The 24787-nt window shown below is 55.3% G+C and overlaps 2 protein-coding genes and 1 long non-coding RNA gene across 3 annotated transcripts; 2 read left to right on the top strand and 1 right to left on the bottom strand.

Annotated features, from left to right (window-relative positions):
• Positions 1 to 601: 601 nt before the first annotated feature.
• CALM3 (calmodulin 3) lies at positions 602 to 7459 on the top strand. The gene is made up of 6 exons (XM_051989341.1): positions 602 to 867; positions 4250 to 4280; positions 5250 to 5393; positions 5491 to 5597; positions 5780 to 5915; positions 6117 to 7459. The coding sequence occupies exons 1-6, from the start codon at positions 865 to 867 to the stop codon at positions 6143 to 6145; spliced, it is 450 nt and encodes a 149-aa protein (XP_051845301.1). The 5' UTR covers positions 602 to 864; the 3' UTR covers positions 6146 to 7459.
• A 444-nt stretch (positions 7460 to 7903) lies between these two features.
• PTGIR (prostaglandin I2 receptor) lies at positions 7904 to 13310 on the bottom strand. Its single transcript, XM_051989336.1, has 2 exons — positions 12438 to 13310; positions 7904 to 11428 (listed from the first exon to the last, which is right to left on the bottom strand). Exons 1-2 carry the CDS (start codon positions 13224 to 13226, stop codon positions 11195 to 11197), a joined length of 1023 nt encoding a protein of 340 aa, XP_051845296.1. The 5' UTR covers positions 13227 to 13310; the 3' UTR covers positions 7904 to 11194.
• A 1299-nt stretch (positions 13311 to 14609) lies between these two features.
• Positions 14610 to 19076, top strand: LOC127556284 (uncharacterized). The gene is made up of 2 exons (XR_007952389.1): positions 14610 to 18072; positions 18154 to 19076. It is a non-coding gene; the product is annotated as an uncharacterized LOC127556284 (long non-coding RNA).
• Positions 19077 to 24787: the final 5711 nt, after the last annotated feature.

The raw sequence follows: 24787 nt of genomic DNA, 5'->3' as shown, positions 1-24787 counted from the left end.
GTGGCCCCTCCCCCATCCGAATCCTGGCTGGAGCTACGTGGTGACGGCATCCTTCTGGTCAAACCATCTAACGTGTGGGACGAGGGCAATGTGAGGGTCATTTCCTACAGCATCGTCCCACTTTCCCAATAGCAGGTTTCATTAGAAAAAAGAGACAGCTACATTTTTAACATTTTAAAGTCCTCTGTTATCTCTTTGCTCTCGGGAGATAATCTTCTCCCGACTTATTCCTTTTTTCTCCATGTTCCCCTTTCGACCTCACACGGTGGCGCGTTCCTGCTTGACGCATTGCAGGGAACGTCGGACCAATGGGCGAGCCCCTCTCATTTCCGCTGCTATTGCGGGCCAATGATGGCTTAGTTCACACGGTGAGGGGGAGGAGAAGAGAAAAACGTTTCACGCACTAACTATTGGTAATCCTCCGCCGAGCCCGCTACGGCTAAAAGAGAGCAGACAAAATAGTCCCCGAGCCGCGAACGGGGGCGGGGGCGCGCACCACCCCGACGGTAGATCCGGCTCGAGTCTGGACTGACAAGGCTTGGAATGAGGCGGGCGGAGGAATTCTGCACCGCAGTGCGGCGCTGAAACAAGGAGGGAGGGGATCTTGTGGGGGCGGGGCCGGCGGACGGACGGGTGGGGCGCAGGCGCAGGCGCAGGGGGGCGGCTATCGGCGGCGCGCGCTGCAGTCTCTGGTGGCGCGAGCGCGCAGCGGCGGCGGCGGATCCGGCAGGAGCTGTGCCCCCTGCTGCGCTCGGAGCCTCGTTCCCAGCGCCGCGCGACCCCTGCTCTTCTCTCCTCCTCCTCCTCCTCCTCCTTCCTCTCCTCTTCGTCCTCCTCCGGTGCCCAGAGCACCCGTGCCCCGCCATGGTGAGTGTGCGCAGGGGGGGGGGGGGGGGGAACCGTTAGAGTGGGGGAGGGGAAAGCGGAGGGGGGATGGTCAGTGTTCTCCCGCGAGGCCCCCGGGGTGGTCGGGGGAGGAGAAGGGTCAGTTCCCTATCCAGAGGACCTGGAGGGTAGAGAAGGGGAAGAAGAGCTAACTCTTGGGGGAGGGGGGCGCTGATGATGGGGGAGGGGCAGAGATGATCAGTTTCCCACCCAGGGAACGGGGTGAGGAGAAGGGGGCAGAAATGCTGGTTTGGGCTTTCGGGAGTGGGAAGCGTCAGCTTCCGCTAAGAAGACGCTCTGGGGGGGAGAAGAGAAGAGCTAGCTTTGGTTCTGGGGATCGGAGATGGCAGTTTCTGACGGGGTGGGGGGGAGGGGTGGTTAATTTCCAGCGAGTGGGGGGAAGGGAGTGCTGTTGGGGCGTGGTGGGGTGTCAGTTTCTGCGGGAGGGGGCGGCTCAGGTCTGAGGAGCGGGAGGTGCTGATAAGGTTTGGGGGTGTCATTTTTCTGCCGGGGAGGGGATGGTAGAAAAGAAATTAATTTGGGCCTGGGGGGCATGGGAATGAACTTGGTGTTGGAAGCTGTGTTTCACTTTTAATAGGGAAGCTCCTTGGAGAATTGGGGTGGTGGGGCAGAATTCGGAGTCTTCATGGGGCAGAGGAAGGCAGAAAATGAGGGTTGAACCTTGGGGGGGAGGGGGCCTTGCAGAGATTTCCATTGGAGTACAGATGTTTGGGAGTTGAGCCCTGAAATTGAGATTGGGGAGGACTCCTCGGGAGAGTTTGGGGGAAGGGGTAGAAGAGTTAGGTCTGTGGAAGGGTGGGGGAGGGCTAGACTGGCAGGGAGAACCTTTGAAGGGCAGAAAATTATGGAGGGGGAGGGAAGGGAAGGTTGAACCCTCCCAAGGAGGAAGCTTCCAGGGAGAGATGGCCGATGGCTGCAGGGAGCCTGGAAGGCAAGGGTAGGAGCTGGCTGGGGGTTCCAGTGGTGGAGACCTGGGGGGGTGGGGGAGGCGGAGGGCTGGTTCCTGCTGTGCAGGGAGAGGGGGAGAGTTAGGACCCTAAGGCAGTTGAAGGTTGAGGGGCAGCTGGCTGGTCTCTGTAGAATGAGGCTGGGGCTCTTGAGGACAGTTGGTTCCAGATGAAGCAGCCTCAGTGTGGGGGATTGTTCCTAGCAGAGAGGACGCTTGAGGGGGACTGAGCTGAGAGAAAGGTGGGTGTCTGGTTCCTAGAGGACAGAGGAGGTGGGTTGGTCTTGGGGGGGAGGGGGAGGGCACAGCTGGTTCTGAGAGAATCCAGGCAAAGGGGGGCAGTAGGAGTAATTTGGGGGCAGTATTAGTCCCCGAGCGAGGACTTTGCTTGGGGGAGGGGCACCCCCACAATTGGTGGCAAAGCTAGACCCTGAGAGGTTATGTTAACCCAGGAAGCAGGGCATGAAGCGGAGGGACCTCTGCCCACGTTTGGAAAGGATGGAGGCAGTTCTGAGAAAAGGAGTAGCGGGACGGTCTTTTGGGGGAAACTAAAAGGATTCTGGTAGAAATGGCTGATTTTTTCCAGGAAAGGGAAGGGCACTTGAACCCTTGAAAAAATAAAGGGTTGTTGGGAGGGTTAAGGCTGGATTTCAAGAAGGAGCCGAAGATAGGCCAGGGAGAGAGCAGCCTTGTGCTGTGGGTGGGGAAGAGGGGGAGGGGGTCCCACCCCGCTTGGCTCCTGGGGTCTTGGGGGCAGGTGATATGTGCAAAAGGTGAGAGTTAATCCTGCAGGCAGGGCTGGGATGCTGGTTAGAGCCTTTGCAGAAGGAACTAGAAGAGGGAATGATCCCATTGGGAACAAAAAACAAGTGGGGGGGGGCCAAGAGGGCAGGCCCCAGAGCAGAGGAGAAAGGTGGGAGGGCTGAGGACAGAGGGCTTGGGGCATTGAAGAGGAGCCCAGGCAGAGGTGACAGCTGGGGTGTTTGGGAGGAGGGTCGAGCCCCTGTCCTGAGTTTGTGCCCCTTGGGTCGGGCCTGGGGAGCAGAGGCCGGCCTGCCAGGGTCAGAGAAGGACTCTCTTCGGGACCGTGACGTGGAATTTAAAATTGGGAAATGAGGCTTCGAGAAAATGGGGTGGAGGGTGGGGGAGGGGGTGGCAGGCGGTTTCCGAGGAGGTTGAACAAAGAATTTTCAGTCTGGAGGGTGGGGGTGGGGGGGTCCAGGCAGAATAGGATTGGCCAAGGGCAGGTAGCCAGACCCCAGCTCCCCCCTTCTGATTCAGTCCCAGCCTCTGGCCCCATGGCCGCCCCTGGGGCCCAGTCCCAGAATGTCAGCCCTCAGAAATGATCTTCCTCCAACTCCTCCATTTTCTAGCTGAGGAGATGGTGAGTGACTTGTCCCAGATGTTGGCTTCCTCCTTGGCACAGCTAGAATTTTGAGAGAAAAAAGGAAGAATCCTCCTTCCCCTCCCTGCGACACACCCCCGCGTCCTCCCCACACACGTACCCAAAAAAGCCCTGCGCTCCCCTCCCTGCTCAGCCGCCGAGCTCCCTTCTCCCTCTGGGCCTCTCCCCACCTGGTGCCCGCTTCGGGTGCCATGGGCAGCTCCTGCCTCCCTGTGCCTGCTTGCCCCGGGGGTGGGAGGGGAGGACGCCCTTCCCCTCCCGTGGGCTCCGGCCTCCCTCGGAGCAGTGACCGGGAGCTGGGCGGCCTCTCGGCTCTCCGTGCCCAGCTTAGAGCCCGGGCCTGGCCCAGGGGGAGTCCGGGGCAGATTCTTGGCCTTCTGGGAGCTGAGCCCCTCACGGCCTTTCTGAAGGGCTCCCACCCTGCCACATGGAGCCGGGAGAAGCAGCTGGGGAAGGGCCAGGGCCTCCTCAGAGTGGGCGCCTGTGGTGCCCTCCCGTGGGTCTGAACGTTCCTGTTTCCAAGGGGGATAAAGTGCTCCCGGGCCCCCAGGAGCTGCCTCACTGCTGATCCCGAGAGGGGGCTGGGAGTGCGTCCCCCCGGCCTGAGGAGGAGGGGCCCGCCTCCCCGGACCCCCAGCCAAGGAGCGGGGGCGCTCGGAGCCGGTGGGCGGCCTCCTGTGGCTGGAGGGGACGGGATTTGGGTTAATGGTGCAGGTCTGGGTTCCCCCTCCCTCCCCTGCGCGGGAACTGACCTGCTTCAGTTTGGCAGAACCTTCTAGACCTGCTTGATTAGGCTTCCAGGGGAGAGGCTCCGGCCTCTGTGGAGCCCCGCCCCCCCAGGCAGGGGGTCTGCTGGGCAGGACCCGGGCCGCGCTCCCCGCACCCACCTCTCTGTGCCCAAGTGGCAGCGGCGGAGAGGAGGGTGCTCGCAGGGGGGAGGGGTGACAGCCGGACGGCCCAGGGACAGACTTCTCCTTTTGGTGCTTTTCCAGGCCGACCAGCTGACTGAGGAGCAGATTGCAGGTGAGCCCCCTCCCCACTCCGAGACTCCTGCATGTACGCCAGGCATTCCCCCTCCCCCCGTAGTGTGGTTGTCGCTTGCCTGCCAGCTCTGGGGACGGCAGAATGCCCCGGGGGCTCCGAGAGGACCAGGACCACGGGGCATCTCCTGTGGCCCCTTGCACCGAGGGCCTGGGAGCGGGCACTTTGGACACCGAGGCCTGGATGTGCGGCAGCTCGGCCGTGCCCATGGGGCCAGCGAGGGCCAGGATTGCCCAGGATGGGCAGCGATCGGGCAGCTGGGGCAGGGCCCCCTGTTAGGGGCCATGTCAGAAATGGGGGAGGGGGCCCGAGGCCCGGCCTCCCCCGTCCCCACTCTGCTGCTCGGCCATGCGCCCAGGGGCCGGCGTCCTCCGAGGCCGTCAGTGTCGTGTCATTGAGCATCCCTCAAGGGCAGGACAGACCCCACTCCAGAGGAACCGTGGGCTTTGGCCAAAGGGTGGTGGGACACCCTGGGGGAGACGGGCAGCAAGCGGCCGCCACCATCTTCCTCTCCCCGTTAACAAGATCCTCCCTCCCCCCCCCCCCCCCCAGACAACACCCTTTGGGCAATGGCAGCTGGACCTCGGTTCTCGTGGCTCTGAAGAGGGCTTGAGGTGTGGGAGCATCTGGTGCCGAGGTGCCCCCGGTGGGAGGAAGGAGCCGCGTGCCAGCCTGGCCCCAGCTGCGGCCCTCCCACTGGGCGCCTCTGGCTCCCGCCCCACGCTCCTCCCATGGGCAGCCCCAGCAGCAGTTGGGGTGGGTGGGTGGGTGGGGAGTCGGGCAGAATCCGGCTCGGCTTGGGGGCGGCTGGTACCTCCTGTGGCCTCCCCCGAGTTTGGGAACGCGGCTGGGCCCGCCGTTGGGGTAGCGTGGGCGGGCTCGGGGAGTCCCGACAGCTTCCTGTGGCGGACGCTGACCCCCCAGCGCTGACCCTGTGATCTCGTGTTTTAGAGTTCAAGGAGGCCTTTTCCCTGTTTGACAAGGATGGAGATGGGACCATCACCACCAAGGAGTTGGGCACAGTGATGCGGTCCCTGGGTCAGAACCCGACTGAGGCTGAGCTCCAAGACATGATCAACGAGGTGGACGCAGACGGTGAGGAGGAGGGGAGCTGGGCGGGGGGGGGCGGCTGAGGGCCTTGCCCGGCGGGCGATCTCCTGTGTCTGCTCCTGACCCGGGCACCTGCTTGCAGGCAATGGGACCATTGACTTCCCTGAATTCCTGACTATGATGGCGAGGAAGATGAAGGACACGGACAGCGAGGAGGAAATCCGAGAGGCATTCCGCGTCTTTGACAAGGTGGGCCACCGGCCCTTGCCCCGCTTTGCTCCCAGGCACTCCCCAGCTGCGGGGGGACGCCCACCCCTGGCACTGGGAAATCCCATCTGGTCCCGTGCCCAGTGAGGCAGCGCATGGACAGGGCTCGGGACAGGTGAGCGGGCCCGGGGCCAACTTGAGGCCTTTCCCATCTGCCCCTCCAGGACGGCAACGGCTACATCAGCGCCGCGGAGCTCCGCCACGTGATGACCAACCTTGGCGAGAAGCTGACTGACGAGGAGGTGGATGAGATGATCCGAGAGGCGGACATCGACGGGGATGGCCAGGTCAACTATGAAGGTGGGTCTGAGCCCCCGGCCCCAGGGGCAAAGGTCGTGGGTGGGATTGGGTGCAGAGACAGCCAGGTCCCTACGAAGGTGGGTCTGAGCCCCCGGCCCCAGAGCAAAGGTGGTGGGAGCTCGGCGGGGACGGCTTGAGCGGCCCTTCCCCGTGCTCGATCCTCGGGGCTCACGAGCCTTCTCTGCCCATCTTGCCCCACAGAGTTTGTACAGATGATGACCGCAAAATGAAGGCCGCGGGCAGCTGGCGATGCCCGTTCTCCTTGGATCTCTGTTCTCGCGCGCGCTCTCTCCGACACTCTTACTCGCATAACCTGGTTCTAAGCCAACCCTGACTGACGACTGAGAATCCGACATAAAGCAACTCGAGATTTGTCCCACGCTGCATGACTGCTCTCTGACCCCCTCCGTTCTTCCCTCTCTGCCCTTGAGCTGACCCTCAGACGGACCCCCCCCCCCCAGCCCCAGACCACCCCGGGGGTCCCCGTCTTCGTGGCTCTCGGTAGGGCCCCCCTCTCCCTTTGATCTCTGACCCTGTTTTCGGTGGCCGGGAGCTGCAGAAGAGCGAGCGGGCCCGGAGAGCCAGCCCTTTAATGTTTGCATGCCTACCTTGGGGGGCCGCGCTGAGAGGTCTGGAGGGGTCGGGCCCGGAGGTGTTGGGGGGCCGCCCTCGTGGCCTTTGGGATTGGAGGAGGGGATTGGGGCGAGGAGGGGCGTGAGGGCGGGACGAAACGCATTGGTTTTACCCCCAAATATCGGCGATTGGCTCCACCACGTTGAGGCCCGTGGGAGAGGCGGGGAGAGAAGCCCCTGCCCCCTTGGCACCTGTCCACCTTGTAAATGCCCCCTTCCCACAAGCAAGCTCTTGAGCTGTTCTGTAAATATCTGGTGCTAACCCCCGCCGCCCCCCGCCCGGCCGGCTTCCTCCGCTCCAGCCCCGCAGTTTGAGTGAATGTGTCAGTGGTCGCTTGGCGATGTGCTCAAGTCTTGGAATCGTCGTTCTTTTTCAGGCAAAATCCATATATAGCTTGGGGGGGAGGGGGGTGACCCAGCTACCGTTGTGGATCCTAGCTGCAATAAGAGCAATGTAGGGGACCCCGTCCCCGCGCCCCCCTCGCGTCTCCGTCGTGGCTGCTCGGCTCTCCCGTCTGTGCTGTGTCTCTGCTCGGCACCCTCTGCCCGATAGCATGATCAGCGAGCCCCCCTCTGCCAACAGCCGCTTCTCCAGCCTGACCCTTGGGATGAGGGTGGGCAGACTGGGCTCTTCTCCCCCTTAGGCTCCTTCCTCTTCCCCTCTCTCCCCTCCCAACCCCCAATGCCCCGGTGGATCGGATGGGCCCTTCTGGGGCCTGGCACATGAGGTTTCTCCCTCCTGCCCACCCAGGGAAGGGCCCTGGCGGGCTGGCGAGGCGCAGTGAGGCTGGGGCTGCTGGGGGAGTGGGGGGTTAGTTTTGTTCTATTTTTTAAACCGGGCAATATTGTGTTCAGTTCAAGCTGTGAAGAAAAATATAGATCAATGTTTTCCAATAAAATACAGTGACTACCTGGGCTGGCTGGCTTCCCCCTCTGTGAAAATCCACAGGCAGAGAAGGTTGGATGGTTTGCTGGTGCTACACCCCCCGCTCGTGCCCTCCGAGCCACTTGGCCCGGGTCTGAGCTCCCCAAAGTCCCCGGCTCGGAGCAGCCCCGCTCACCGGGGAATCTGGCCCGTCGTCGGCAGCGGGAGCGTCCCCAGAGTGGCCGCCTCGGAGGCTTCTTGGCAACCACTGGAGTGCTGGTTTCCCTCTCCAGACGAGGAAACTGAGGGAGGCACCTGGTGACCTGCCTCGGGTCCTGTGATCTGTCTGTGGCTAGTTTTGAACTCGGGTCCTACCTGGCCACCCAGGACGGTTGGAAGAGCCTTCAGTTAGTTCCAGATTGCTACTGAGAGAATGAAGGTTGTTACTTGTAGTTTTGTTCTGGGTAATAGGAGCAGCCAGGCTCGGAAACTGTTTTCAATTCAAACATTTATTAAGCACCTCCAGTATGCAGATACCTAGGAGATGGGAAGGGGCTGCCAAGACTGGCGAGAACAGCGGGCGAGGGGCCCTCGAGGACACAGTGAGATGCGGTGCGGGCCCCAGTCGTGCCATCAGTACAGCTGTGTCAGTGGGTGGAAGCAGAGGGGCTGGGGGAGGTCCACGGGACCAGAGGGACTTGGATGGGGGCAAGTAGCGTCCCCTGGCCCAGGAGGCAGATGCCATGTCCCCAGGGAGAAGAGCTGGGCCCACCGTGGGGGCAGGAACAGCTTCTGCCACCGTGTGCCATCAATCCTGCGGGAGGTTGGGTCCAGGTGGGCTTTCTGTAGGTAGTGAGACAGCTGAGAAGGGGAGCGGGCCAGATGGGGGATGGGAATTAAGGCAGAGCGTGGACTTAAAGGCAGGGGCCTTGGGGGTCGAGTCTTCTCCCCCGTTTACAGTTAAGGCTGAGGCCCAAGGGGAGGAGTCTGGGGCTCCTGTGCCCTGCTGCTCATGGGCACCTTGGAGGGCATCTGGTCGGCTGCCTTGTTGCTAGACCCAGGAAGCGAACGTGGGCGCCTCTTGGGGGACACATTGTAAGAGCCGGAGGCGTGCCCTGGGTGACGTGAGCGGGAGGCGGGGTGGCTGCCCAGGGACGCTGAGGGGACGGCTCCCCGGGCCAGCGTCTGGCCAGCACACCTCCCAGAATGCCTCGGCTGTGGCTGCTGGGGCCTTGGATAATTAGGCTCAGAACCAGAGGGGGCTTTGGCTGGATGCTGAGAGGAGGGGGCGCGGTCTGCCCCCAAAGGCTGCGAGGTTCGGGAGGCTGGAGGGCAGGCGGAGCAAGCTGACGCTGACCCTGAAAGGAGAGGCTCGGGGCCAAGTCCAGGCTTGGGGACCCAGCCTCGTCCTACAGATGGAGAAGATGGGGCCCACAGGAAAGTGGCTGTCAGCCCCCAGTAACTCCCCCAAACAAGCCTAAGCTGAATGACCAAGTCATGGGCGCTGAGCTGGGCCTCTCCAGGGTGGACGGGCCATCCAGAGCAGCCCCCCTGACAGGACCAGACTGGGCACAGCCCGGGAAGGGAGGGACTTCCTGCCCCAGCAAACGTTCATCAGCCGTGGCCCCTGAGGGGCTGTGAGACATTCTGGGCCGTGTACAAGGGCAGGGGTCCCGGGAGGCTCCTCCTGGCTCTTGGGGGTCTGGACCCACCACAGCTCCTCCCCAGGGCAGCATCTTAAACGCAAATCATTGGAGCTTCTCTCTGTGGGATGGCAGGCTACGGGCATTGCTGTACAGATGAGCAAGTGGGATCGGGGCTTAAATGGGCCCACAACTGGGACTTCCCAGAGGGAGGGCTTGGATCCAGCCTTCAGGACACCGTGTCCAGGACTGAAAAGGCTGGACATCCCTGGGCTGAGGGCCCTCCCAGCCCTGACATTCCTTGTTCTAAGCCCCCTCCCAGCCCTGACATTCCTTGTTCTAAGCCCCCTCCCAGCCCTGACATTCCTTGTTCTAAGCCCCCTCCCAGCCCCGACATTCCTTGTTCTAAGCCCCCTCCCAGCCCTGACGGTCCCTGTTGCAAGGACCCTTTATGCTCCATCGTATGCCGTCTGACAGCATTCCAGCTGACACTACCGTTCTGTGACTTTGGAACCTTATCTAGTCCAACTAGGCAAAGGAACAGACCCAAAGGAACATGACCTGCTCAAGATCACATCGTGCATGAATTGGCCCCAGAAGAATCAAGCACTTGCGGGCTCTTGGCCCGTGGTCCTTCCAACGTCATTGGGTCGGAACCCAGAAGTCCTGCAGAGCCCCAGCCAGCCTAGGAGGGGTGGGGGGCTGCCGCCCTCCCCACGCCCCTCGCCCGGCCCCTAAGCTTGTTTGGCTGGCCAGAGAGCCCGGTGGCCGACGGGAAGCCTGCCCGGCCCTGCTGATCCTGGGTCTCTTTGACCCAACTGCTGAGTCTGAGCTAGCCGGGCTCAGGAGAAGGCCGTGTGGGGCTCAGGGTGGGGCCCCCCGGTCAGGAAAAGGGAAGTGGGATTCTGCCGTTTCATCTCCTCAGCTTCCAGCCAAGATGCCAATTCATCATTCCCCAGATTAGGGGCCCCCAAAGATGGGCAGCGGCCTGCCCCCCCCCCCGGGGACTGGGAATTGGGGCAAGGGAACAGCCACTTGGAGAAGCTGGGGGAGAGGCTGGCCCGAGACTCGGCGTTCCCCAGGGCCACGGGCGCTCAGGGAGAACTGAGTGCTTGGAGATCCCCAGGGTTCTGCCTGTAAATAAGCTTGGCGATGCCCATTTCTTTGCGACGCGGAGGCTTAGTGCTGTGGGTCTCTTGGCCCTTTTCCCAATGTCTGGGTGGGAACATGTTTCCTCCTCTCTGCCCGCCCCACCCCCACGCTGCCCCTGCCCTCTGCTTTCCTGCTCGGTCCCTGCCAAGCCCAACAGCTCACCCCCAGCCAGCAGCCCACTCCGTCCTCTTCCTCCTGGCATCCCTGTCACCATCTCCCTGGGGAAAAGCTTGATTAGGGACAGGGGACGGGGCCGGAGCCCATGAGATGACTTTTCAACGGGAGCTGATGGGAGGAAGCCCTTGAGATGTGGGGGTCTCCCATCCTGGAGAGGGGGAGGCCCACCCTGGCGGGGGGCTTCACACCGAGGGTGCAGAAGCCGCTGAGAACCTCCCTGCTTTTCCAAATATTTAGACAGTGAGATGGAGAGCTTTGGGAGTGCTGGGCTGGGCCGAGCTGGGGCAAGGGACCAGAGGAGCTGGTTATTTTAAGATCACTATTCTTTTTGGGTTCCAGGACAAACTTTGTCCCCTTCTTTCTCCGTCGTCTGGCCTTTATGGGGGCAGCTGCCAGGGCAAAGCCCAAGCCTGGAGGATTGTGGGGACCCTGGCAGGGCGGACGCTCGGGTCCCTGGGCTAACACAGGAAAGCGGCCATATCTGTCCCTGGGCTCCCGCCCTGGCCGAGCCCCACCCAAACAGCCGCCTGTGGCCCTGAGAATCTCATCCGCTCTTGAAGCTGGAAGGGTCCTCGGGAGCTATTCTAGTCCTGCCTTTTCCGCAGGAGAAAACTCAAGAGGGGCAGGGACAGAGCCGTCACACACACAGTTGAGATTTGGTCGTTTCTGACATCTTGGGTACCGACAATCTGTCCTTCCTCCTGGATCCATCCCGGGGAGCCCAGCCCTCCTACCCCCACCCCCCAGTCTGGCGAGAGCCGAGTTGGTAAATGAGGCTGGGGGATGGAACAAGAGCAGGTGCCTGGCGCTTCATCCCTGGGTTGTGTCGGGAAAGGGGAAATTATGGACCTTAACAGCTGCGGGCCCCCGGGGCGGGGCTTGGCAGAGGCTGCAGAGCACCTGCTGGAGCCTTCGGAAAACGGCTTTTCTGAACAGGATGAACACCCAGGGGTCCAGGATGGGGTTGAAGGCACTGAATCGGAAAGCAGTGAGGTCGCCCCCGTCCCTGAGGTCAGGTTTGAAAGCCTGTCTGAAGCCACGAATCTGGGGGAGGGAGGAGACGGAGGGAACAGGTTAGTGGGTCCGCAGGACACCTGGGGTCACACCTACCCCTGCGGCTTCTCTGTCTCTGGGGGACCCAGAAGCCCTAGCTCTCAGTTTCCCCATCTCCTATCGTTCTGAGCCCCTCCCTCCACCCAAAACCGAGCTGGGGTCGGAGGCATCCTGCCCTCCCCAGGAGTCAAACCCGGTCCCCCCAACTTCCCCACATTCGAAACTGGGCCAGAGGGCTGAAGTAATTCACCCGATGATCACGAGGCAGGGGAAATTACCCGAATTACAAAACCGAGTTTTAACCCAGGTCTTCTGACTAAAATCATCCGGCAGATACTTCCTCTCCCTGCCTCCTTCTCCGCACCCCGCCCCGGGGCTCCCACATCCTCACTTCTCGGGGCGAGGGGAACAAGGGGTGAAGGGGAGCGATAAGAGAAGGAAAGAGTAACTGAAAGAGAGGGGGAGCCACACCGCGAAGAGGGGGCGCCCCGGGCGGGGTCTCGGGCCCGCGGCGAGGTTCGGAGGACATGGGGGGGGGGTTAGTCTCAGCGCTGGGTGGGACTTCAGAGATCATCTGCCCCCCACCCCACCCCACCCCTAGCCGAGCCGTCCGGCACTCGCCACCTCTTCCCCTTTTTACGAGAAGCGAGGAGCGGAAGCCCGAGGTTTTCCCATCACAAAGCACACCTGAGGCCAGACGCGGAGCGAGCCCCAGGTGAGCAGCCGAGTCTGCCTCGAGCGCTGGGCGAGAGGGGGACTACGGGCTGCGGAAGAGCGCGGGAGGGCAGAGAGGGGAGGAAGGGGGGGAGCGGAGCTCGTCTGGAAAGCGGCAGAGAATCCAGTTTAGAGGAGCTGTGGGGCCCTTCGGGGGTGCTCTCCCTCTGGAGCCAGGGAAGCCGGGAGAAGCCCGAGGCTTCGTGCCCGGGCCAGGTGCGGGTAAGTGACCGAGAAGCCGGGCAGCGCCGGCTCCCTCCCCGGCCCCCCTCTCCGGGGCTCTCACCGTCAGGGGCAGCGAGCAGATGGCCAGGATGCCCGTGGTGAGGGCCAGCAGGATCAGGTGGTCCAGCTCGTCCTCGCCGTCGCGCGGCCCGGGCCCGGCCCGGCCCGGCGCCAGGGAGCCCCGCCGCCGCCGCTGCTCCCGGTACATCCGCCACAGGCTCAGGGTGACGGAGCCGTTGCACAGCACGATGGCCCCCACCAGCAGCGCCACCAGCGCGGCGTAGGCCAGCGAGAAGGCGCGCACGGCCGCCTCGTCCGAGCGCATCTGGATGAAGCACCAGCTGCCGGGGCAGTACTGCTGGTGGCGGCCCAGGCCCAGGAAGGGCAGCGAGCAGAAGAGCGCGCAGAAGGCGTAGATGGCGGGCAGCGCCCGCTTGGCGTAGCGGCAGCTGTTGAGCTGGGCGTAGCGGTAGGGGTGGCTGAGCGCCAGGCAGCGCTCCACCGCCATGGCCCCCAGGATCAGCGTGGAGGCCAGGCCGAAGAAGGTCATGGCGAAGGCGAAGCAGTGGCACAGCCCCGGGCCGCGGGCCAGCCCCACCAGCGAGCTGTTCCGGGCGTACGCCACGAAGACGGCGGGGCTCAGGAAGCATGTGCCCAGCAGGTCGGTGCCCGCCAGGCCCGTGACCAGCACGGCGAAGGCCGAGGAGCGCGCCCGCAGCACCCGCCGCCGCGCCGCCAGGATGCCCAGGGCCAGCCCGTTGCCCACCACCCCGGCCAGAAACATCAGCGTGCTGGTCACCGGCCCCCCGTTGCCCTGGACGTAGGTGAGGTTCTTGCACTGCTCGGGCATCCCGGGGACGCGGGGAGCTGCCTCCGGGCTCGGGGCCCCCGGCGGCGGCGGGGGAGGCGGCGGCAGCTCCGGGCCCCGCTCCAGACGGCGCCCTGAAACCGCTCCCTCCTCTCGGCTCCCGGCTGCTCCGATTCCCCTGGCGGAGAGCGCCCTCACCTCTCTCCCAGCATTTCTGCGGAGCGTCTTGGGCTGCCCATGGTCTGCTCTGAGTCTGACTCAACTCTCCCTGTGTACTATCTCTCCTTCTCTAGGTTCTGTATGCACCTCCCCTCCCCTCCTCCCTCCCTCCCTCCCTCCTCCTCCTCCTTCCCCTCTCCCTCCCTCTCTCTCTCTCTCTCCTCTCTCAATCTCGCTCTCTCCCTCTCTCTGTCTGTCTCTGTTTCTCCTCTCTCACTTCTTCTCTGTCTCTTCATCCCTTTCTGTCTCTCTGTGTCTCCTCTCTTTCTCTGTCTGTTTTCCCTTTGCGCCCTCTCTCTCTGTTTCTCTTTCTCTCTCTGTCTCTCTCTCTCTCTCTCTCTCTCTCTCTCTCTCTCTCTCTCTCTTTCTCTCTGTCTCTTTCTCTGTCTCTCTCTCTGTCTCTGTGTGTGTATGTCTCTGTCTCTCTCTTTCTCTCTGTCTCTTTCTGTCTCTGTCTCTGTGTGTGTATGTCTCTTTCTCTCTCTCTCTCTCTCTCTCTCTCTCTCTCTCTCTCTCTCTCTCTCTCTCTCTCCTTTCCTTCACTTCCTCCCTCTCTCCCTCCTTCTGTCTCTCCTCTCACTCTCCCTCCCTCATTCTTTCTGTCTCTGTTTCTCCTTTCTCTCTCTTCTTTGTCTCTTCCTCCCTTTCTGTCTGTGTCTCCTCTCTGTCTCTATCTCTTCCCTTTGCTCTCTCTTTCTCCCCTCCTCTTCACTCCCTCTCTCCTCCTTCTGTCTTTCTCTCCTCTCTCCCTTCCTCCCTCTCTTTCTCTCTCTGTTTCTCCTCTCACTTTCTCCCTCCCACCCTCTATCCCTCTCCCTCTTCTCTTTGTCTCTTCCTTTCTGCCTCTCTGTCTCCTCTGTGTCTCTGCTTTCTCTCTTCCCTTTGCTGTCTATTTCTTTTTCTCTCTTTCTCCCCTCCCCCTCACTCCCTTTCTCCCTCCTTCTCTGTCTCTTTTTGGCCTCTCTCCCTCCCTCCCTCTTTCTGTCTCTCCTCTCCTCTCTCCTTCCCTCTCTCTCTCTGTCTGTCTCTTTCTTCTCTCTCTCTCTTCTTTGACTCTTCCTCTCTCTCTCTGTCTCTCCTTCCCTTTGTTCTCTCTCTCTCTTCTCTCTCTCTCTCTCTCTCTCTCTCTCTCTCTCTCTCTCTCTCTCTCTCCTCTATCTCTCCCTCTCTCTCTGTCTCTCTGTCTCCTCTGTGTCTCTGCTTTCTCTGTCTCTGTCTCCTCTCCCCACTCTCTCCCTCCTGTCTCTCCTCTCACTCTCTCCTCTATGTCTCCCTTTCTGTCTCTTTCTCTGTGTGTTTGCCCCCCCAATCCTTCCATTCCTTCCTCTCTCCCTCCTGTCTCTTTCTTCTCTCTATCTCTCTGTCTCTGTGTCTCTCCCTCTCTGTCTCTCTGTGTGTGTGCCTCTCCCTCTTTTACAATTGTCTCTCATCTCTCTGTATTGCTACCTTATCTTTTGTTTCATGTTATATCTATTCTAGGAATCTCTCCTGTTCTCTGCCTTTTTTCTTGTCTTTCTCCCCTCTGTGACTCTCTCGCTGCTGTGACTCTCTCGCTGCCTCTTGTTTGTCTCTGACGTCTGGCTTTGCCCCTTGCTCTCCTCTCCATCTTCCTTTCTCCCTCGCTCGCTCCTCCATCACTCCTCCATCTCACTCGATTTCCCCTGTGCTATTTTTTGTTTCCTCTCAGCCTCCGCCCCATCTCCCTCCCTCCCTCCCTCCATCTTCCTCCTTCCTCTGTTCCCCACCCCATCATCCCCATCTAGCTCCCTCCCTCCATTGCTCCCTCCCCCGCCTCTCCTCTCCACTTCTGTCATTTCCCTCAAACTCTTGTTTCTCCTCTTTTTCTGGCAATGCACTTCTCTCCCCCACCACGTTTATCTCCTTCTAAATCCCCAGCCCACATCTGTCTCTCCCCCACGCCCCCATCTTTTCCACTCTTTGCCTCATCCTTTCATTTCTCCCCATATACTGACCTCCATCCCTCTCCCTCTGCTCCTCCTTCCATGTCTCTGCCCCCCTCGTCCCCCAAGCCCCCTCCCCTCCACATCTCTCTCTCTACTCCATGTTGCCATTTCCCACTGCTACCACCTGGACCTCCTCATCTCATTCCCCCCCCCCATCCCTGCCCCCAAATCCGGCTCAGTGGTACAAGCTTCTCCCTCTCCTCCCCATCCAACTTTCCCCACTTTTCCTTCCTTTCTCACTGTCCCCCCCAGAACCCCGTCCCCTCCTGTCTTCTCCCTCCACCCCCCATCCTCTCCTAAGGGAACCTTCAGCTCTAAAGAGAATGGCCATTGAGCGGCCAGTGATTCTTTTTGGGATAAAATCGACCAATCAGAAGGGGGGTGGCAAAAGGCCAGCTGGGAAGGAGGGAGGTCAGGATTTCTGGATCTCTTCTGGGCTCTGGCCGGGAGATGAGGATGCCGTCCAGAAGTTGGGAAATAACCAGGAAATGCCTTTCCGCCTTAATGTATTCCAGGGGCCATGAGCTCTCTCAGCCCCTTTCACCTCAACCCGGAGAGGGAGTAAGAGCGGGAAGTTGGAGGGAGAGAATCTTGATTTCCTCCAGCTAAGTACTTGGAGATCCCCTTTAAGGAGCCTCAAAGGAGAAGGTTGCCTGAGGAGAAGAGGTCACAGCTGGAATATATTTGAACCATCAGTTTTCCTGGGGAGGGGAATGGAGACTTCCACACAAGTTCCAACCCCCCCCCCTTCTTTTCATGAATCCCAGGCTCTGGGATGGAATTTCCAAGAATAATATTTGGGGCCCCGGAAGGTCTGCAGTGCCCTCACCACTCACTGGCTCCTTCCCCTAGGATGGGGGTAGGGCAGCGGGGGCCGACAGCTGGGAGAGCTGGGCTAGCTGGGGTTCCCTACCTTCCCACACATCCCTCTCTTGAGGGTCAAAATGGAATGGGCCCGGATTGAGAGCACAAAGACCTGAGTTACGGCCCCCAGCTCCCCTCTCCCCTCTCAAGGGGCATTGCCCCCTCAATCTTATTTCTTCCTCTGTCAGCCGATGGGGTTGGGCCAGACAGACTAAATGAGTCCTCAGCCCGTGTCCAGAAGAAGAGAAGGATCCGGGGGCCCCCTCAGATAAGGTGACGTCCTTCCCCACAATGGACACGATTCTCCCAGACCCTAGATTGCACCACAGTCTTGCTCTGCAAATAAAGTCCTATCTCCCCCTACTTGCTGCCTCCCTCCCTTCCTATCTTCTGCATCCAGCTGGCATCCCACGCTTCCCGCAGAAATGGGGTTCCGAAAGAAAGACACCGGCCCAAAGACTGACAGCTCCGGAAGTCTTGTCCCTCTAGCCCACTCCTGTCTCCCTAACTCTTCATCCCAGGGCACCCAGCGCCTTCTGCTTCTGAGGTGAACGGGAAGATGGGGGGCAGATTAGAAACCGGAGGTCTCTCATCCCAGCCTGGTCCCCGGCCTGGTCCCCGGCCAGCTGTGTGTGCCTGTAAATCAGCCCTTCCCCCTTTCTGGGCCTCTCCTCTGGAAAATATGGAGAGGCTGGGCTCGGGCAGATCTCCTTCCATCTGGGAGAATCCAGGCTTCTCTGACTGGGAGACTGGAAGGCCATGATCTGATTAGTTACTAATATTCTAGCATCCCAATCCTGAGCATCCTTCATCCTGAGCTCCTTTCCTCCTGAGCCTCTCTTCACTTTTTGCGCTTGGGAGTTTCTCCCATTTTGTCACTCTCTGCTCATCTCATTTGGGCTCCAAGCCGATGATATCCTGCGGTTCTGTAAGAGGCGCTGGGAGTACTAAAGAGCCTGGCTCCTCTGCATCCCAGCTAATGGGCCCTGGGGAGGAAGGGGCTATGCCCCAAGCTAGGAAGTCTTGAGACTCAGCTTCCTGGTAGTCTCTGGTCCCCTGCCAGCCCCCACCCCAGACACTTTCCTTGGAAGCTCAGGATTGGGGTGGGTTCTACCTATCCCCTGACTCAGTCATTTTCCCTAGACAGACAGGGGGTGGGGCCGTCACTCTTGGCTCACATGGGTAACCAGGGGGCCCTCGGTAACCTGGGTGCTTAGTGTGTAGGTGGAGAAGAGGGGAGATTTCCGGAGGAGCAGGGACGAGGAAGTCCTTAGGGACAGTGAGTCAGCAGAGGCAATGGCCTGAAAAAGAAACGGCCCCTGTCAAGGAATTGGTCTCAGGCCTTCCGAGTCCCCAGGCCAAAGCAGAAGAGCAGAGGAAATCCTGGGCTCACGGGTTTGGATGGAGACCCTCGGTGGAAAACAGAGATCCCCTTCTCTACCTAGATCTCATTCTAATCTAGGGAGGCAGGGGAAGGACCAACTGACCCTCCTGAAAGTGATTTAGTGGAAAGCCTCAGGACTTGAACCCTGCTGAATTTATCACCTGGTTTTGACGTGTATTTGTTAACCTCCGGACCTCAGCTTCCTCATCTCTAAGGGACTTTCCAGAGTCAGATCCCCCACCACGTTTCTCTAGGCCAGGATTAGCCCAGGATATCAGACCCAGAGCAGCCTTCCCTTCTGCCAGCCTCCCCTCCTCCTCCAGACCAGTAAAGATCCTGTACTGACAACTGGCAGCACAGTCTGATATCTGACACTTTCGAAGTTCCACCAGCCTCCTGGCCTCTTACCCACCCCCGCTCCCGGACGGGGAGTTCTTCCTGTGCTTGCATTCATCAGGTAGGTCACAGTCTCTCTAGCCTTGCTCAGGCTCCTAATGCCACCCGGGTTGAAATGGCTCTTTCTCTGTGCCCATCCCAGCTCTCCTCCAACAAGATCCTCCCACCTGGACATGGACTCTCCTTCCTTGGAACTAGCATGGCTCAGTCTACAACTGTCCACCCAGAACTGAAGTTCTTAACCCCATGGGATCCATGAACTTGGATAAGAAAAAAATACTTTATTTTCATTGTCATCTCACTGAAAGTGAACATTTCCTTCAATCATAACTTGGTCAAAACATAGTAAAGTCGCTTGGGGTCCTCTTCGAGAACAAAGGGCAGCAACCAACAGCCAAGACAATGAGCACTATCAGCAGTCTCCGAGACGTAATGGCCGATAGAAACTATAGATATTTTCATATCACGTGACTGTGGCCACAGATTATCTCAGAATAATCCTCTCTTGTCATCACTGCTTCAGAATGACTGTAGCTATTAAACGCACTTCTAGATCTTCTGTGAGCAGCCTTCTGATCCGCAGATTGTATTTGCAAAGGATGGCTCTCCTCTCCGACCTTACAAATTTTCTTTTCTGCATTTAAAAACATGATCTGAGAAGAGTGTCAAACGTCTAACCTCCCTATTTGGCCTGGAACTTAATGAATCATCCTAGAGTTTAAAGGAACCACAAAGGTTGTATAGTCCAATGATGTCAAACTGAAATAGAAAGGAGGAGGCATTAAACCTGTAAGCCTCATATTGACTTAGAAGTCCACATAATAACTAAATAGCATAATCAGATTCCAGGGCCAACACTTTTTTAAAATTTTAATAGTATTTTATTTTGCTGAAAACATGCAAAGATGATAGTTTTTGACATTTACCTTTACAAAACCTTATGTTTCCAGTTTTTCTTCCTCTTCTCCCCTTCCCCTCCCCAAGACAACAAGAAATCCGAAATAGATTAAAATCTAAGTAAGTGGTTAATACTTATGATTTGCAATAAACAATCCTTATCTTCAAGATGTTTAGTTGGTTATTGCAATTTACCTGGTAGATGAGCTTGTTTCCTCTACTGTGACATGAGACTCGAAAATGCATCGGTCGCTTTTATGCCTGGTTGGTGGTTTCCAATTTTGAAGTTGTCAACTCATACGACTCTGGATCCACACCTTATAGTATAAAATGACAGTCAGTGATGGCAGGATAAAACATGAGTGATTCTTCTAAATATAGTTCCCTATTCACCAATATGTGCAAAAAAAAATCAGATCAAAAGAGGAAAAAACATGAGAAAGGAAAAAAAAACAAAAAACAAGCAAACAATCAACCACAATGACAAGGTGAAAATATTATGTTTCAATTCACATTCAGTTCCCATAGTCCTCTCTCTGGATACAGATGACACTTTCCATGCCAAATCTATTGGAACTGCCGTGAATCGCCGCATTGTTGGAAAGAGCCAAGTCCATCTCAGTTGATCATCACATAATCTCATTGCTGCTGTGTATCATGTTGTCTTGGTTCTGCTCACCTCACTTAGTTCATGTAAATTTTTCCAGGCTTCTCTGAAATCAGCCAGGTCCAAAACTCTTTGGAACACACAAACGGAAGAGTTGGGGCAGCTAGGTGGTGCAGTGGATAGAGCACCAGCCCTGAAGTCAGAAAAGACTTGAGTTCAAACCTGACCTACACTTAACTTTTTAGCTGTGTGATCCTGGGCAAGTCACTTAACCCCAATTGCCTTGCAAAAAGGAAAAACAAAACAAACAAAAAAATAGGAGAGTGTTCTCTTTAGTGACAAGCAAGTTGAGTCCACCAGAAGAGATGTTTCAAAGACATACTTTTAATTTGCCTAGGAGTGATTTATTTCCCCATATTCCTCTCCCCCTCCAGGTTGTGAGAGTCAGAGCATCAGAAGCTGGAAGCATTTCCAGGGGTCCTCAAACTTTTTAAATAGGGGCTAGTTCAAAATGAATGGATGCCCATCAATTGGAGAATGGCTGGGTAAATTGTGGTATATGAATGTTATGGAATATTATTGTTCTGTAAGAAATGACCAGCAGGATGAATACAGAGAGGACTGGCGAGACTTACATGAACTGATGCTAAGTGAAATGAGCAGAACTAGGAGATCATTATACACTTCGACAACGATATCGTATGAGGACATATTTTGATGGAAGTGGATTTCTTTGACAAAGAAACCTGAGTTTCAATTGATAAACGATGGACAAAAGCAGCTACACCCAAAGAAAGAACACTGGGAAACGAATGTGAACTATCTGCATTTTTGTTTTTCTTCCCGGGTTATTTTTACCTTCTGAATCCAATTCTCCCTGTGCAACAAGAGAACTGTTCAGTTCTGCAAACATATATTGTATCTAGGATATACTGCAACATATCCAACATATAAAGGACTGCTTGCCATCTAGGGGAAGGGGTAGAGGGAGGGAGGGGAAAAAAAAAAATTTGGAACAGAGATTCTATTGTTTGAGTTTCTCTATTAGCAATGTGCATATTTTGTAATTTTTATTTTGTATTTTGCATATATGTATGTATATATGTGTTTTTGTATAAAATATGCATATTTTGTAAAAAATAAAAAAATAAAAAAAAACACTTCTTAAAGCCAAAAAATAAATAAATAAATAAATAAAAATAAAAATAAATAAATAGGGGCCAGTTCACTGTCCCTCAGACTGTTGGAGGACGGGACTACAGTAAAAACAAAAACTTTGTTTTGTGGGCCTTTAAATAAAGAAACTTCATAGCCCTGGGGGAGGGGGATAACCGTCCTCAGCTCCTGCATCTGGCCCTCGGGCCATAGTTTGAGGACCCCTGATAGACACTAGAGACAGAACCTGCAGAATCCCAGACAAAAATAGGCAGAGACGGCATAGCAAAGTAATAAGCAGAGAATCTGGGTGGGAGAGAAATGGAAAATAACATCTCCCAGGAGAAAACCAAAGTGGTTCCTGACCCTAAGTTCCTTGGTTGCCTGCCTCTAAAGCCACTGAAAGACATTACGGATGTTGGCAAGACAATTCTTTCCCTTTTCCCTTACAATTTTGAAAATGGAGAACAGCTTTTTTGTGGTAACAGATTAGATATCCATCCACTGGGGAATAGCTAAACAAATTAGGGTACGTTAATGTAATAGAATATCACTGTGCTGTAAGACACGACAAATATAGAGAAGTATGGAAAGAGCTGTATCAACCGATGCAAAGTGAAGTAACAAACACAATGGTTCAGTCAGTAAAACACTTATTAGGAGCTTGTTAAGTGCCAGGCGCTGTTCTAAGAGTGGAGGAGACAAAGATAAAAGACAGCTCCTAACCTCAAAGAGATTACATTCTAAGACGGAACACAATAGGCAAACAAATTATTCAGGATAAAAAAAATAATAACACAGCAAAGCTTTAGAAATAAGAGAGATTGGAAAGGACTTCCTGTAGAAGGTTTTGCAAAGGTGAATATTGAAAACTATCTTTGCCTATATTTGGAAAAATAAAATACCATTTAAAAAAAAAAAGACTTCTTCATGAACTGATGTTGAATGAAACAAGCAGAACCAGGAATACATCATACACAATCATAGCAAAGATGCGATGATTAACCATGAAGGACCTGGTTCTCCTCGGTGGTTCAGTGATCCAAAGCAATCTCTTTGGACTTTGAACACAAAATGTCGTCTGCATACAGAAGAGCTACGAAGACTGAATGTAAATCAATCATGCTACGTACACTTCTTTTTTCTGGTTTTTTTTAATCTCTTCCATGGTTTTTCCCTTTTGCTCTGATTTTACTCTTCCAGCATGATTCATAAAACAATATTATATATTTTACCTAAATAATATGTTTAAACATATAAATTAAATATATATAAATAATAAAAAATAAATATATTTTTAAAAAGACTTTTTGTGGAAGGTGAGATTCTGGCTAGGACTTGGAGAAAGTCAGGAGGCAAGGATGAGGAAGGAAGAACATATCAGGCTATGGGAGACAGTCAGTGAAAATGTCTGCAGCGGAAAAATGAAGAGAGTTTTTCATTCAAAGAACAGCCTGGAGGCCAGTGTCACTGAATTTGAAGAGCATACTTGGGCAGGGGGAGGGGAGGGGGGGTTGGGGTGAGAGTAAGGTTTAAGATCCCAAAGGAAGGCCAGGTTTTTTTATATTGGATCCTAGAAGTGAGGGGGAGCCAGCGGAGTTTACTCAGAGATGATGTGGACAGCTGAGTAAAAGCTGGACTGGAGCGGGGGGAGACTTGTGGCAGGCAGCCCGACCAGCGGACTATTGCGGTACTGAGTGTGAGAGAATCCCTACCAGGCAGTGTCAGGGAAGAGAAAGTGTCATTTGTGAGAGATGATGGACAGGCCTTTGCAACATATGCAATATAGGAGGTAAGAAAGAGTGAGGAATCATCAATGGCACTGGATGAATGAGAGGATGGGATCACTCTGGAAAGTTATAGGAAAATTAGAGAGAGGGCAGGGCTTGAGGGGAAACATTACTGTGAGTTCAGTTTGGGATTCGTTCCGTTTAAGATGTCTATGGGACATCCAGTTCCCATTCAAGATGGAGATGTGAGGCTAGAGATCAGGAGTTAGAGCTGGATAAGTAAATAGAGGTCAATGAGATCACCAAGTGAAATCATGGAAGGGGAGAAGGGAAGATCACCCAGAACAGAACCCTGTGGAGCCAGTGGTTAGCAGATCTGACCTAAAGAAAGGCCAGCAAAAGAGACTGAGAGTGTTTCTATACGTGGGAAAAAGAACCAGGAGCAAATTAATATCTTGAAAACATGGGGGGAAATATCATTAAGGAGAAGAGGCTTGGCCAAAATGTCAAAGGTAGCAGCGAGGTCAAGCGGGATGGAGACTGAGAAAGGGTCATTCAGTCTGGCAACTTAAGAGATCGTACTTCCTTTGGAGACAGCTCTTTGACTGAAGGCTGAAGTCGGAGCCAGACTTCCCAGTGTAAGAGAGTGAGAGGAAAGAAAATGTAGGGAATCATCGGCAGTGGTTTCAAGGGGCTTGGGGAGGAGAGAGAGGGGACGATACCGGAGGGGTCGATGGACTGAGAATGAGGGAAGCCTGGGCATGAGTCTAAGCAGCTAGGAGACAAGGGGACTTTGAGGATTAATGAGAGAGCGGTCGTGACGGAGGAAGCAATCTGCCAGAAAAGACAGGATGGAATGGGATTGGGGTATTTAAAGGAATTTGTCTTGGCAAGGAGAAGGACCGCTCATGGGAGCCTGGGCCGAAGGAGGAGAGAATGGCAGAAGACATCTGGATAACGACAGGAAGAAGCCCCAGCTCTTGGGGAATGGCCTGCGCACGGAAAGAATGACCAAAAAACAATAGAAAATGAGTGTTGCATTAAGGCTGGGGATGCTGTTTTTCCCATGTAGGTTATATGACATGGTCTTTCTAGACGTGGCTCTTAGGGAGGCAAAAATAGATCTTTCTGAAGTCTCCTTCCCATCCCCTTCTCCAAGGGAGACTTTAATTCCTGCCAAGAAAAAAAGGAGGTTTGGGGTCATGAGACCGGCCACTCTTCCCTCCTCAGAGAGAGGGGATAGAACGATAGCAATCCGATCCCTTAAGTATTATTATTATTAAGGACACACACACACACACACACACACACACATATGTCTATACATATAATATATTTCTATCTGTATTAGGTGCAGGCTTTGCTTGGATTGCTGTCCCTTCATGGGGAAAAAGTGCTCCAAGGTTTGACTCTGCTCATCAAATGCCAGCTTCACAAGGAATAACAGTTTACTGTTGTTTTTGTTCAGTCATTTCAGTTGTGTCCTACTCTGCATGATCCTATTTGGGGTTTCCTTGGCACAGGTTTTGGAGTGCTTTACCGTTTCCTTCTCCAGTTCATTTTATAGATGTGGAAACTGAGGTAAATGGGATGGAGTGACTTAGCCAGGATCACACAGCTAGCAAGTGTCTGAGGTCAGATTTTAATTCAGGGCTTCCTGACTCCAGAGCCAACACTCTATCCATTACATCAGCTAACTGAATAAGCATAAGATCAGCAAATAAACACATTTATCCAAATCAATAACAAACAGAAAACAGAGAAGATATACATATGGGAATATATACCAGACAAATACAGAGTGAATGAATTCTCCCATTGGAAGCTAGATAATTCAGCTCAAACAAAAGAGAGAGCTTCAGATTTTATCCAAAGAGAAATTCCTCAAGCTCTCTAGGGTAATAAATTGGGGGGAAAGACATAACTGAGGTTCCAATTCTTCTGTGACAGTTTTTTCCATAAGTCTTTCTCACCCTTCAGGAATTTGAAGAGAGAATCAAGTGCCTTTTTCTGGAAGATGAAAGCCTAAAAACCATGCTCCCTATTCTCCCAAGCTCTCATCAACTCTGGCTTTCAGAAATTGTGAAAAAATATAAAAGAAATAATGAAGGGCGTGGTTTCAAAGAATGGGAAGATTTTGTATCAACATCCTACTCAGATCCCGAGAAAGAATTAATGGACTTAAAATGAGGACTGAGGCATATATTTTTGGACATGGACAATATGGGAATTTGTTTTGTTTAAGTAAAAATCTTTGTAACAGGTTTTGTTTTTCTTGTCTTCTCAATGGTGGGGAGAGGATGCACAGTGGTGAGAAGTGGAAAGAAGAGAAGTTAGAATTTGGTAAAAAACAAAAATAAAATTTAATTTAAACAAACAAAAATAAG

This window comes from Antechinus flavipes, chromosome 3 (assembly GCF_016432865.1).
Source record: "Antechinus flavipes isolate AdamAnt ecotype Samford, QLD, Australia chromosome 3, AdamAnt_v2, whole genome shotgun sequence".
Taxonomy (NCBI): Eukaryota; Metazoa; Chordata; class Mammalia; order Dasyuromorphia; family Dasyuridae; genus Antechinus; species Antechinus flavipes.
This window is presented reverse-complemented; position numbering and strand designations above follow the sequence as displayed.

Coding starts and splice junctions, on each gene's coding strand:
- PTGIR (XM_051989336.1), bottom strand. CDS start 13,226: ATGCCCGAGCAGTGCAAGAACCTCACCTACGTCCAGGGCAACGGGGGG. Junction 11,429..12,437: donor TCTGCTCGCTGCCCCTGACG/GTGAGAGCCCCG, acceptor TCCCTCCCCCAG/ATTCGTGGCTTCAGACAGGC.
- CALM3 (XM_051989341.1), top strand. Junction 4,281..5,249: donor GACTGAGGAGCAGATTGCAG/GTGAGCCCCCTC, acceptor CTCGTGTTTTAG/AGTTCAAGGAGGCCTTTTCC. Junction 5,598..5,779: donor CATTCCGCGTCTTTGACAAG/GTGGGCCACCGG, acceptor CTGCCCCTCCAG/GACGGCAACGGCTACATCAG.